This window comes from Anarhichas minor, unplaced genomic scaffold (assembly GCF_050575085.1).
Source record: "Anarhichas minor isolate MPS153535 unplaced genomic scaffold, ASM5057508v1 ptg000003l, whole genome shotgun sequence".
Lineage (NCBI taxonomy): Eukaryota > Metazoa > Chordata > Actinopteri > Perciformes > Anarhichadidae > Anarhichas > Anarhichas minor.
Genome location: NW_027466449.1, coordinates 10,214,070 through 10,228,153, shown reverse-complemented (window position 1 = coordinate 10,228,153; position 14,084 = coordinate 10,214,070). Strand labels below are relative to the sequence as shown.

General features: G+C 37.9%; 1 protein-coding gene across 1 annotated transcript in view; it reads right to left on the bottom strand.

Annotated features, from left to right (window-relative positions):
* Nucleotides 1–12,030: 12,030 nt before the first annotated feature.
* Nucleotides 12,031–14,084, bottom strand: part of oprl1 (opiate receptor-like 1) — a 54,957-nt gene continuing 52,903 nt past the window's right edge. The window contains exon 5 of the mRNA XM_076091433.1: nucleotides 12,031–12,575. Within this exon, the coding sequence (XP_075947548.1) occupies nucleotides 12,031–12,575 (545 nt within the window). The remainder of the gene's footprint in view (nucleotides 12,576–14,084) is intronic.

The window sequence follows — 14,084 nt, the reverse complement described above, 5'->3', positions numbered from 1 at the left end:
CTGGCATATCTACCACTCGTCTCTCTTTCGTTTACTCTGCTCTTTCTCTGTCTGTGGTGGAGTAAAGCTTGACAAAGAAAGTCTTTACCTGTAGGAAGGGGATGCAAAGGGAATAAAGTCCTGCACAGCCATTTTAGAATGACACACTGGGAGTCATGTGTAGGTTTTGCTGCTAGAACCATCATGCAAGGACAGTTAACACACAATCTTAGCATTAATCTGAGTACGACAGGAATTCAATTCTGCTCTTTGATGAAGCTCTCAAAGAATTTGATGTGCCTGCAACAAGAATTTGCCCCATCATATGAAATCACATCATATCGAATCATATTAAAACACATGAACAGTATTTTATATTGAATTCAGGGATATATTAACAATGGATAAAAGTATGTGCTAAAAATTGCAAAAGCTGAGGCAGCAAACAGAGTTGGCCCGAGAGTATCAGCAGAGAAAAATTATTTTCACACCGTGGTCGTGACCAATGCAAAATTATCACCTTCGAATATTTAGCATCAAAACTGTTTATTATGGCAACTATGTGAATTGCACTGCCCCTCGTAAAGAGTTAAGCAGTGTATGTCTCAGGCTCTTATTGTGAAAGGTTAGAATGGAAAGAGTGGCTCCGGTACGCGTTGCCTTCTTCAGTGTTGAAAGAAGTAATAAAGTTTACCGTTCGGACTATGGAGCCTTCGTGTAGTTGAACACTATTGTGTACATTTTGAATAGGTCGGTTGCACTCAGGGTGGTTGGTTGATGCCTTTATTGGCAGCACGAAAGCTCAGAAGAGAAAAGGCTCAGGGTATAAAGCCCTCCCTGTACACCTGTATAAATATGACTGGACTAGTGATACCGATCTGCTAATGCAAACATGACTTCAGTGCTCTCCAGAACTAATAAATATGAATGCTATGCTTCAGGATTGAATTCATGACAAGTGGCGATTTTGGACCAAATATTTGGACAGACAGACCTCCATTATCATCCTCATGCCTAAAAATCATCAAATTGTTTAATCAATTATTATTGGTGTTAAAGGTAGAGGAATTTCTGACCATGAAGAAACGTTTTTATAAATGGGTCACCATCTTGCCTGTTATTGTGCACTCATGTGAGCCCGCAGGCAACGTAATACAGGCTTGACATCTAGTTAATCATGTCACAGCCCGGCTCACAGACTGCCACAAAACAGGCAGACAAGCGAGCTGGCTGCTAAGAAAAGCATTTTATTTTCCCACAAACAAATGAAACAATACAAACGGTAGGTATCAGTTGTCAGTCCCGAAGTGCATGCATGGATGTGTGTGGCAGTGCATAGAGATAAATAGAATAGAAACCCAAAAGAAGAGTGTAATGCTGGTGGCTGAAAGGATCTCCTCTCCCAGAGAGCCAGGCTGCCAAATGAAGAAGGCCTTAAAGGGGAGAGCCACACCAGCACAGCACAGGTGCAGCTCATTGAGTTCGATGCAGTATATTATAATTATACTTACTGTTAAACAATAGACGTTTTTCTTTTAGTTTTTTTGCTAATGGCTGTTCTGCTCGAGGCTATTCTGTTAATATGGCAAAAAAAAATTCCCTGAACAAATGCTATTTTAATAAAACAATAGTTACATTGAGACAACACAGTCGTCCCCAGCGTCTGTCTCTCTGCCTCCTCCCATTTTGTCTTCCATCATTAATTCTATCTCTTCACCCTTCTGCCACTAATCATTGCTCATTAGTCATAGCTGGTTCTATTTCTAGATCAGCTAATTGCATGGTTACTAATTAGTTACAAATACATATGCGGCTGTTTGTGACTGCATGTGAGTCAGATTAAGTGTTTGCATTAGTTGCAGCCATGCAAAACTCTGTTAGGGATTCCAGTTTCAATTTAAAGGTTTGTGTGTGTCCATGATGGTGATGATAATGTTTGTGTATGCCTGTGCAGGGCTAGATGAATGACCGTCCTCCTCTGCTGCCTGGAAATGATTTCAGTGTAATTGTATTGCTGTAATTGTGTCATGGCGTCAACTTGGCTTTATCATTACCGTTCTCAAACAGAGCCAAGATCATGTGACGTAGGCAGTGATACGTGTACAATCTTTTTTTGTTTGCTCTGTGGAAGCCAGCATGCACAAAGACAGTGAAAGCACCACTCCTGCTGAGGCAAAAACAACGGTTACTGTAGTGCAAACATGTAGTTATAAAGGCTCATCACTGTGCTGTCATAAAGATATCATGGCAAACTGTTCCTTGATACTATATGTTGCTGTCACACTGTGGCTGTGAAAAGATCTCCCGGCCACAGAGTCAGCCTCCTGCTGTGGTGGCTGAATGACTGTATCATAAAGAGGACCCAGATATAATAGATCACATGTGGAGAACAGAGAGTTGCTTTTGCTGTCTATGAACAGCCCTGCTCACTGTCTGTTAATACGGTTGCTTCACCCTCTGTAGTTCACTTGTGTTATTCATAGGTAGACAAAATATGATGTTAATACTTTGCTCGCAAATAGATTATCTGCAATATCTCAAAAGGTGGAAATAGATATGGCTGAGGTTAAAGCAAAAGTTGTGACAGTTAATGGCCTGAAGTTTATAATCGCCCCTCAAAACTTGCTTTCCAGCCCATGTATCACAGATGCCCTTGACTTGGCTTTACGCTACCTTAAGAATGTTAATGTTTCTGAACTAAAATATATTTCATGAATACGTTTCGTATCAGTTTTGAATCATGCTTGCAGAAACACACAATACAAACAAGTTCAATGCATGACACAATGTGCAAAATAGGTCTAATAAAGTCTTGGTTACAATCTGTAACCAGACTGCAAGATAAGAGCTCTGGGGCATGTCCGATGATGGGAAATTTCATAGCAAACTGCCCATTCGGGTTTGATATTTCTCAAGTACTAATGGAAAATGTGTCCTAATGCTGATGTTAGAGGAAAGATCCCCTCACTATCACCCTGTGGGGAGCATGAGGATCCAAAGTAAATGTAGTGCAAATCTGACCAATTTTGTCAGGGTATTGTAAAGGACCAAAGTGTTTGTCAAGATGAGGATTTAACCTGACATGGTGCTGTGTCAAAGGACAGGGATCACAATTATAATTGGTATCTGTCCTCTGGGAACCATAAATATGTTTTACAAATCTGTTGTTGATCTTGTAATGTTTAACCAGTGTCTGGTAGATCGACAAAGCAACCAATTGACAGTGCCCTTTTTAGACTGCTAGTCAAAAACAATCCACATAAGAAACTCAATACACAAGAAGCAGCCATCTATAGTATCCATGTGCCACAAATACAGGAAATATCTAAAGGCCGAAAACAGATGACCCTCAGTGCTGAAAGGGCGACATTGGGAAATTGGTTTTACCTTTTCCTCTCAGAACTACTTTGAAACCCGTGAGCAGCAGCTCTGAAAAACTGATTTTAAAAGGTCAACTGGTTGTTCACTCTCTTATTTTTCATATTCTTCTTCTGGAGATATTTATCCCTCTTGCCCCTAAGTGTCCTCACTGTTATTGTTGTGAGACAGTTTATTTTTGTTGACAAAATGTAATAATGTGTCTTGGTCTGTTTACTTTATAATAGTAATCTTGTGTGCATGGTCAGTTAGCCATGTACTAGTCTGTTATTTATATTCATTAATTTACTCACATCCGCTATGTAGCTCCTGGATCACGGAATGACACGGAATGGATCCCTGAGTTTGTCCTGAGGCTTGGTGCTATTTTATGGAGGTAATTATATTGCCTGGGAGGCGGCAATACCTTAAAGGCTAAAGTCAGGGAACAAATTTCTCTTTCACGCAGTCAATGCCACAAATTACATGAAAGATTCGGTAACACTTTATAATAACTACACACTATGAAGCATTAGTTAAGTATGTGTAAACACTTAATTCATCATTTATAAAGCATTGTTCCTACATTAATAATTCATTAGTATGCAGTTCATAACAACAGTTGTAAATGTTTTATTCTTGATTAATAAGCTGGTCTATTATGTGTTTCATTATTGTGTTTTCATACTTTATAAATGATGGATTCCCCATTTGTAAATGAAGCATTATATATTTTACAAACCAATTATTAAGGAGTTGTAGATGATTAATAAGATCATTTATAAAGTGTTAGTAAATGAATAATAACTTATTTAGATGTACATTATTCATGCATTTATATATATAATGGTTAGGGTCTATGTTAATATATGCTTTATAAACGCATATTAATACTGCAATTCATGATTAATTCATGATGTATTAAGGTAGTTACTACTCGTTAGTAAAGTGTTTTATGTGACCTCATCTAAAGTGAGGACTATTTATGCCTTACAAAGCATTTATAAATGACGTTGAATATAATGTAGGAACAGTGCTTTATAAATGATGAATTAAGTGTTTACTCATACATAACTAATGCTTCATAGTGTGTCGTTATTATAAAGTTTGACCAAAGATTCTAACATGATTACCTGCAGTATTGCTCTGCAAGATGTGCACTGATACATATCGTAGGCTTCATCAACCCAGTGATCAAAAAAAGTTGCCGTTGTATGTTTCTTCAAACCACGGAATGCAATGCACACCAAACGTAAATAAATAACAACTGATCACAGAGGACTTTCTTACATAACATTACGTAACAAGCTTCACAACGTTGCATAACAAGCGTAAAGTCAGCGTTTACTTTTTCTTCACAGTGGTCTCCTTGGTGAAAGTCCTGTATCTGTTTCATCCATCCTCCACCACTTCTATCCTCCCTTAGTGGACTTTTCTGCATCTTTATATTTACATTATAACTTTCCATAACGGCAGCTCAACGTAATTTTCTCTGCGTGTTGCTAACTGTAACATGTCACCTGCTCTTCCCAAATGCAAAAATACCACATAAAAGAATAACAAAACCTCCAAATTCAACGTATCCGTGGTTTGCAGAAATGTACAATGCCAACACATTTGGCTGTTAGCTGGGCTGGCTTCATTTATTTAGATATATGGTAGGCCAAATCCCCCTGTCCAGAGTTGGTTATATGCCATAATGGTACCATCCTCCTTCTGAGTAACAGAAACTGTTTCATCCAATGGCAGAAAATATTTCTGAACATTCTTTATTAGCAGGTGGTGCCCTCCAGAAAATAAAAAAAGGAAATGCATGCATTAGATAATATATGGAATGTATCATCTCTTTTCATTCTATCTCCAGAATGTATATTGTCAGGCAATGTGAATATTTAGTGAATCTGTGGATTAATACAAGCATCTTCCACTGAACCTGCACATTAGGAAGTTGATTAACTTAACTATTTAGAGAGTGAGGAAGCAAACTAGTTTGGGTTTGTGGCAAAATCTGGTCAATCAAGCTCTTAACACATATGATCTCTTATTAATTCTTAATTAAGCTTTTTTCTTCTTCAACATAATTTATATACGTAAATAAAGCTTGTAGAAATATAGGATTTAAATGGTCAGTCTAGTGTTTCTAACAAGAAAATCTACGACAGAAACTATACAAAATATAACTACATCATTATTGAAAGCATTGATTGTGATTTGTACCAAATGAGTCAACACATTTAAAGAATAACAATGAGTCATACATGGCCATAATTTATTTATTAATTTCATATGCAGAGAAAAATATACAATTTAAAATTCAAGCTTCAGCAAAAAGTCTATGCTTTAACGACAAGCCAGCTAGCATGGTAGTTCAGTCTGCCATCTGCAGAACAGGAACATTATGTGTATGTAGCTACAGCCAGAGTGATGTGATATAAACAGCTCTGTCACCTGACTCCAACCGATTACAACCGATACTCAAATCCCACTAACAGCAAATTGTGACCGGATAGCATCAGCCAATATTTAAATCAATATAATGATATCACATTTCAGCATTCAGCCGATGCTCTGACGTAGTCCCGACCCCAACATGAGATAAGAACCGTAGAGACGACTTCCAACTTTTGTGATCAAAGCCAAATTGTGTCAGCGGATTTGTGGTTGAAAATAGGTAAGGAGTGGGGCCTTGACAGCAACAACAGCAAAAATGTCTCTCATTTTTGAGCCCTAAGAACTGTTTCACTTCATAACTCAGGCAGTGAGCAAAATGCAGTCCACAAGTAATACATAGATACATACTGGACAGTTTCCCACACAGCAAAAAACACAAGGCGACACTGTTTTTCTCTTTTGATGGCAATAATAGTAATAACAACAACATCAACATTGTATGTTTTTTTTTCCTCGATTTGGATTTTCAACAGTTTTTTCATTTGACATTCATGTGGTCTGTAAAATGTAAACAAATGAAAGGAATTTCCCTGCGTTCAGATGCACGGAGGTAACAATACGTACCATTACGGTTAGCAAGAAATAGTTTGTATTTATACACCAAGAATAACAAGTGAAAGAGGTCAGACGTTAAACTAATTTCATACTTTTACATAAGTGTAATATTAAAACAGAATGTTTGTACAGAGCTAACAGACAGTATAACTATGCTCACTCTGCGTTGTTAAACGGAAGGATTTTGCCCTCTTTGAGTCCTTTTTATGTAGTTTTGTGCTACAAAAAAACACCAAACAGTAATACAAAATATTGTAGCGCCTTCAGTTTAAACATAAATAGTTAAGCACAAAGAGCCTAACAGCTGCGTTATAGCTTCGCCTTGATTAAGGTGAATCATGTCGAAGCAAGTGTCCTCGATGCTCTGAACATTTTTACCACACAAAGTCTGCTAGGTTGTACAAAAGACGACCAGTATTCATAAAACTATCTTAAGAACAGAACAGACGGACTTAATCATCAAGGATACCAGAGGTATGGCAAAACTGTAGAGCTCCGACAATTTATGAAACTTTACTTGGCAAAGATGAGCCTCACAAAGCCAGACTATTTTGAAAATAACAACTCTTTAAATGAAGATTCAGCTCCTGATTTTTTATACCTAATGGCCCACTTCACTTTTGAGTTTCAAAAGTTATGGATTTGCAGGCACTATTAGACACTTAGTATGTGATAATGTGTGGTGAATCAGAAAATGGCACAATGTGGAAGCAAAGCCGGGTCCATTATTTTCTATATCCGAACACCTTGGAGTGTGTTACGTGTTGTGTTTTATTACCATGCTTATGGCAGGGTAGCTTAAAGTAAAAAGGAGCTGTTTTTAAGTCATATAAGCTTTTTCAATGTTTGTTTGTGAACAGTGGTTACCTGTTGTTTAATACACCTTGAGCACTGATTTAGAACAATGCTTAAACTGTTGACTCAAACTTCTTTTTAGCTTTCTCCATGAACCAAATGTCACAAGTTGTCTTTGTGGCCATATACAAAACAATGTATCAGGGAGATTATGTTTAAACTACTGAAAACATGTAATATAATAATAAAGCAATTTTGTCTTTTTATATTACAATTTTATTCTTGTCATTGAGGAGGTTGGTCTATGGCGTTCTGCCGGTTACGCTCGTTGTTTTCTTACTTCTTCATAGTACATTTCTGTTCGTACGGCCTCTGGAGTTTCACAGAATACTGCAACGAACGGCGCATTGAGCACAAACGACATCTGTTAAATTTGTTTAGGTGTGCTTTACCTTCACACTCAAAGGTAAGAACCAAAGTGACAGCATGCGGTTTTATTGTAAAAAGTTTAAGGAAGAAGAAAAAAAGAAAAAAAACACACTTTCCTAAAATGCCAAAAGGGTCAATGACACTAGATTTAACACTGATCTTTTAGCAATTAGTAATAAAGTAGTTACACCCTCAATGTATGGCGAAAGACAGCTATTCTAAGAAATACAAAGTCAAAATTGAATTTTTCTCTGGCTTCAGCAGCTTTATGAATACAGGTCTGGACTAGTATAAACTAACAGCAAAGCACCAGTAAAAACTAGAACACATCTTATCCAGACAGAGAGCGAGCTTCAGTTAGCAGACTTCACTTAATATTTAAGGCAATGTAAGTTCATAGAATGGTTCCTCTCAAACAAAAGAAGATTATTTAGGATTTATTTATGCTGCAAAGAGTAACTGCAGGAAAGAAATTGGTTTGCACATAACTTAAACAATACAATCGACAGCAAATCCACAAACGTTCGTGACAGCAAATGGTGTCATCTTTCTATCGTGAAATTCATCAAAATGTAAATTATTTTTTAAAACAAACAAACAAACATTTTAAATTAAAAGTAAGGACATCTGAACCAATCAGAAATTAGCAAATTATATGAAGAGATACAAATTGAAAAAATGAAAGGGGACACCAACCCTAAAACAGAATCCACATGTTAATTCTTAAGCCCCGGGCAGTTTAACCGCTATCTGGCTCACTAGAGCTGCAGCCAAACATTGTATAATCCAAAGTGTGTAACTGCAAAAATGTGAAATTAAATTTCCATTTGTTTAATCCCTCAAAGCAAACACTGATTTTAACAAACAAAGAATTCAAATGAATACCAAAATTGGCCATAATCTTAAATATACAGTAGACTCAGACATTGAAGTAGAACCAGTTTCTGGAGTGAAACTATTCACTGTTTATGAGTAGCTGATTTTATTTATGGACCGATAACCAAAACTGATTTATAAATGTTAAGATTAAGCTATGAATCAGAAAATGCAACCGACATTTCAACTTTTTTTTTATCTTTATGTTAAAGTCAAACAGTGAGATTATTTTATATTTGTAATGAACATTAACAGGAAAATGTGTAAAGACTTTTTCCTAACATTTTGCAACCATTTAGTAAAAAAATGTAAGGTAGGTAGGTAGTTTTTGGTCATCACAATAGGGCTCATATAAAAACTGCTACAAATAGAACTACGGAAAAGCCACAGTTAGACTTATGTGAGAGACACATTTCCAGTTAAGAACAGACATAAATCATAATATATTCATCATTCCATCATAATGGTTCATATTTTTCATAACTGTCTATTTCTTTCAGTTCAAGTATCAAGTGTCCCAGAAGATGTCCAACAGTTGGAATACTGCATCTAGTCTAATGCTGTCAGTATTATTTCCCAAACTGTACAGGAACATAAGAATACCTGATGTGGTTTCTGTTTCGGAGTTGATTTCCACTTTAAGACACGAAGAAGAGAGAGAGAGCCCCTTTGTCCCTTGAAGTGGGGTCAAAGCACTGTGACCCCGATATTCTGCTTTGCCACTGTGGTGCTGGGAGTCAAAATGAAAATCTCACAGCACTCTTTCCCAACTCCGCCCAATGTAATTGTCCCCACCTCAAAATATCTCAAACCCAGAGTTCACCGCCAACATTCCCAATCCCAACCATGTCTTGGAACCCCATCAGTTTCACCTCTGATTTCCCAAACCTGACAGCAGCTACAGACCTGGGAAAAAAACCCGCACACCCATGTGTTTGATTTTCAAAGCTGATTATATTCCCTCTGTATGTAGGGGTCATGGGAAATTAAAACGCAAGCTGCAAGCATGCTTATAGTATTTCAACAGGGTATTTCAGATTGTATCATAACTGTTTTTAGAGAAATATCTGATATTCTCATTGTTATATCAGACATTTCCTTTCTACAGTGGGTCAGATTAAATGGCTGTTGTCAAATAGATGAACAGTGAACAGTGTTAGCTAGTTACCAACTGAGCCCGTAATAGATCTCAAGGGCTGGATATCAACATATGGTTCCAACTATACACAAATTTAAAATAACCAGACCTTCCCTAAAAAAATATCCCTAAGATTCCTCTTTCCTGAAAGCAAACTTTGGTTTCTTTATGCTTATAAACTTCTTAGTAATATATTTGAACATTTTTTTAGATGAAGAGCTGTAGGCGATAGGTTGCAAAGTGAGGTAACCAACTACTTTCACTTTTACTGTTCACAGAATCATGCCGTGTGCAGCATACAATCCAATGATGGTTGTTCACAGAAAGACGGAAAAGATCAATTATTGCCTGACTTCTTTATTGAAACAGCAACAGTTTGCTCTGCTGCCCCCAAACTTCTGGGATTGTTGTATTAAACAGCATTTGCTGTTAGGAATGAAATCTTAAGGATTGCAACATTACGTTGGTTTCTGTTTGTGCTCAAACAAAATACAAAGATTTAAAAATTAGGATTCAATAAGAGCTAGAATTATTAAGCAGAATCCAAACATATCAAGTGTAAATGATAGGCAGCCCTACTTATCATCATTACTAGCAAACATTCAGGTTTTCTTTTTTTTTTTCAACTAACTGTGGAAATGTTGGCTCAACTGGCCAACTGCAGTGTGGTGAATGACTCAGGTAGTTAGCTATCAGGTTTAGAGTAATGTCTATTTCCTTGTATTCATTTTTAAACAAATTGTGTTGAAAAGTTTCACAAGAGATGTTTGGTTCAATTGTAAATATCATCTTGTAAGCGTGTTTCAAAAAATGAGGATTGTTTTTCAAATGTCATTACAATTAAGAAGAACTAATTCATTACAACTAATCTCATAATTGTTATTTGACAACTTCTGCATTTCAGATTTGCTTGAAACAAATATTTGAAACAGCTTTTATGAATACCTTTTTTTGCCCAGGTCATGTAGATAGATTAAGAAAGATGATGTTTGTGGCAAAAATTTGCAAGTCCGAGGTGCAAAATTGGGTACCTACCCTTAGACAGGCTAATTTACATTTCATTTGTGGACACACCACAGCGAGGCACTGTCATTCATCTTATGTAGCAAGAACAAGAAGAAGGATTAATACCCAGCCTGGGCTTGTCCCAAACACTGATTTTGTTGTTCACTTTTTGCTGTTTTTTCAGATTACAATACCACCAGTTTTTCCCCAGCCCCAAACTCCTAAATTCCCCACACCCCACAGGTGATCATAGTAAGTTTTCAAAAAAAACACGAAAACTCTCAGAAACTAGTTTGACAGGGTTTCTCGGGCTTGATTTGCTTCAGAACACATTGAGAAAAGTTGCCCCTACGATAAATAACATTCATGTGACCCATTCAGGGTCCATACACACAGTTTAAGAAATATTGTTCAAGAGCAGCTTGCAGCACATAGTTCTTTTTCTTATGCCAGCTGTTGTTTTACATCCAACTTCATGTCTAAAGGCTGAAATATAATATCATACTTTGATTGCCCAGTCCTTATAAGGGCTTACAGCAGCATATTACCATTATCTAGACCCATCTTTAGAGAAACCAACATATACCCCGTACTGGGATGAGTGTGGAGCACAGGGAGTTGGTAATTCTGAAACATCAACGGATAAAGATACAATTAACTGTAATGAAAGTGTTTATTCTCTATTTCACAGTTCCAGAAAGCCTAAGTCTTCCTTGGCTTCTTCAGTATGTGGTCCTTACCGCCAGATAGCCAAGATCTGTGCTTCCAATGTTGAGTATATTCTTTTTACAAGCACCAAGTAGGGCATTGTGTTTTTTCTTTTTTTTTGGTATATGCACCCACTCTATTACATCTATAATATGGTCTCTACAAATGACTCTCCCCAACCTCTGCCTTCTCATACCCAAGTACAGAGTCAGGCATCTTTCTAGAGATGCAGCAACAGATACCAGACTCAGGCTTTTTTTTGGAGCTGAAGTGTCAAATAATGGTGTTACCTCTTTTATGTTTACGTCCACCAAGATAGTTGGATGAAAGTCTTACTTTCCAAAATATCTGACTGCCTCAGTGGAGTTAGGACCATAGTCATTCCTTGATCCAGGGTCCAGAATGGTCTGAGCTTCTCCCATATCTGGCACTATCTCCTTCCTAGATGTCCACACCCATCCCACCAAAGCTTTCAACGTATTCCATTTCCCTCCACCCATATACTATAAGCACGATATGTTTACCATCCTTATGTGTTCCTAAATTCTTTTCCTTTCAACCCCATCCTCCTCATCGCCCTCCCCCCCGCCCCAAGCCAGTCTTCTAGTTGGGGGGCGGGGGGGCTCGTGCCGCTAGAGAGCTGTAATCTGAGTCAATTCTGTGTTGGAGTTCCCTGTCCCGTGGTTCTCTTCCCTCTGTTTGGGGTCTACCCCCACCAAGGGGAGCTCCACGCCTAGTCATGCGGGATTAGGTGTCCCTCCTCCTGACCCCCTGCCATCAGCCTTGCAGCTGTAAGCAGCCGCCACCTCCCTAGCAATGCTCCTCATCCTGCCCGACTGTTGGGTGTCGAGGCGGAATGGCGAGGGTTTGCAGAACTCCCGGAAGCAGCGCTTGAAGTTCTCATCCAGGAAGGCATAGAGGACAGGATTCAAACTGCTGTTGACGTAGCCCAGCGCGATGCAGAAGTGCATCAGGACCACTGTGAACAAGCTGGTCAGGTTGAAGCCCAGAGACTGAGCCAGGACCATTATCTGGATAGGTGTCCAACAGACGACAAATGCTGCCACCACCACCAGGACCATCCTGGTGATGCGCCGCAGGTTGCGGTCTTTTTCCTTGGAGCCAGACAAGATGCGAACGTTGCGCAGGCGCTTGACCATCAGGCTGTAGCAGATGCTGATGATAGCAACGGGGATGAGGAAGGAGAAGAGGAAGATACAGGTACCGAAGACAGGATCCCAGTGAGTCCTTGGTTCAGGTAAAACCATGATGCACTCAACGCCTAGATGTATTGGAGAAGAGGAAGAGATGAAATAAAAATATTAAATATGTGGTGAGGAAAAAATTGTAATTGCAGACTGAACATGTATGTTACAGCCTTGTAGCAACAGAGTAAGTCCAGGATGTCTTTAGTCTTAGTCGGCATAAAGACTGGAAGAAGGGAGAAACTGCTAGTATTGCTCTCTTAAAAGTGAAACAAACAATATCAATCATATAATCGGTTCCACTGGAACTATTTCTTGAGCAGTCACTGACCAATAAAGCTGTGGTGACTCCTGGTGACTAGCTTGATAGTTATCAAAACAGCTGTAACAAATCTGGTCCCTATACTTCTTGTCTGTGTGCTAAGCTAGACAAAGTATTGATGCAGAGGAAATTGATATCTGTTTTCGAATGTGACTGATGAGTATTTCGAAAAATAAACCTTTTTTTCACACACTGCAATTAAACCAGGATAAAGCCTACTTTGTTTATTACAGGGAACGATGTGGATGATGTCTGAATAATAATTGTTCATTAAAAATGCTAATTACTAATGTAGATTAGGCAGTGATACTAATAATAGAAGACAGGCATGCATAATTACAGAGAATAAAAACTAATTTGCATCTATAGTGGGCTATGATTATATAGGTACATACGTAGACGCAAACATGTGGCAGGATAAATTAACTATGATAGGAGAGTCAGTTTTCACATAGTTTAATCGGTTTACTCATCATCATCATCAATTCAAATAATGATGGGAGAATACATTATACAACATCTGTACAAAAACACATCTGTGCTTTCAGCCTAAATCATAACAGAGAACAGCATCCCAGTCCTCCTGATAAGACTGAATAAATTCACCTTGTTTACCCAAATTAAACTCAGCTGTTGGGTTTGGACACTGTAAGGTAATCCTCTTATCATGCAGGAAGCAGAGGATCACAAATTAAAGAGAAAATATAAAGTTGACTCTTGAACAGCAGTGTGCGAAAGCTAAAAAATAAACAGTAAGCCTTTTCACCTCCAGATAATAAGAACAGATTTCCTGCAGATCCAAGGGGGGCAGTGTTTACCGATTAGCTCATTAGCTCTTTGGGATATGATGAACCTGAAAAATACACATATGCTCACTCTAACTAGTTTTGGACAATTTGAACCAGATGATGGTGCTAGATAAATAGTTAAGGTTTCATCAAAGTGATTACAGTTAATCCCAAGGAGGGCATGAATGTATGTAACAAATTTGATGGCAATCCATCGACAAACAGACAATGCCATTCCTAGAGCGATGCTGCTAGCAAGGTTATAAACAGAATTTTCTTTTAATCAATTCTCACTTACAATACAGGGAAGTTTGATAAATTTACAGATTTGAAATACCAGTCATCTTGGGTTATCAGTTCATGACTTTAACAATCTTACATTGATTTTTTTTCATGTGAAAATGTTTCACATTGGTAACATTTTACATTGTTTAAATTTAAGTATTCAACTTTCATGGCTGCATACAATTTTGTAA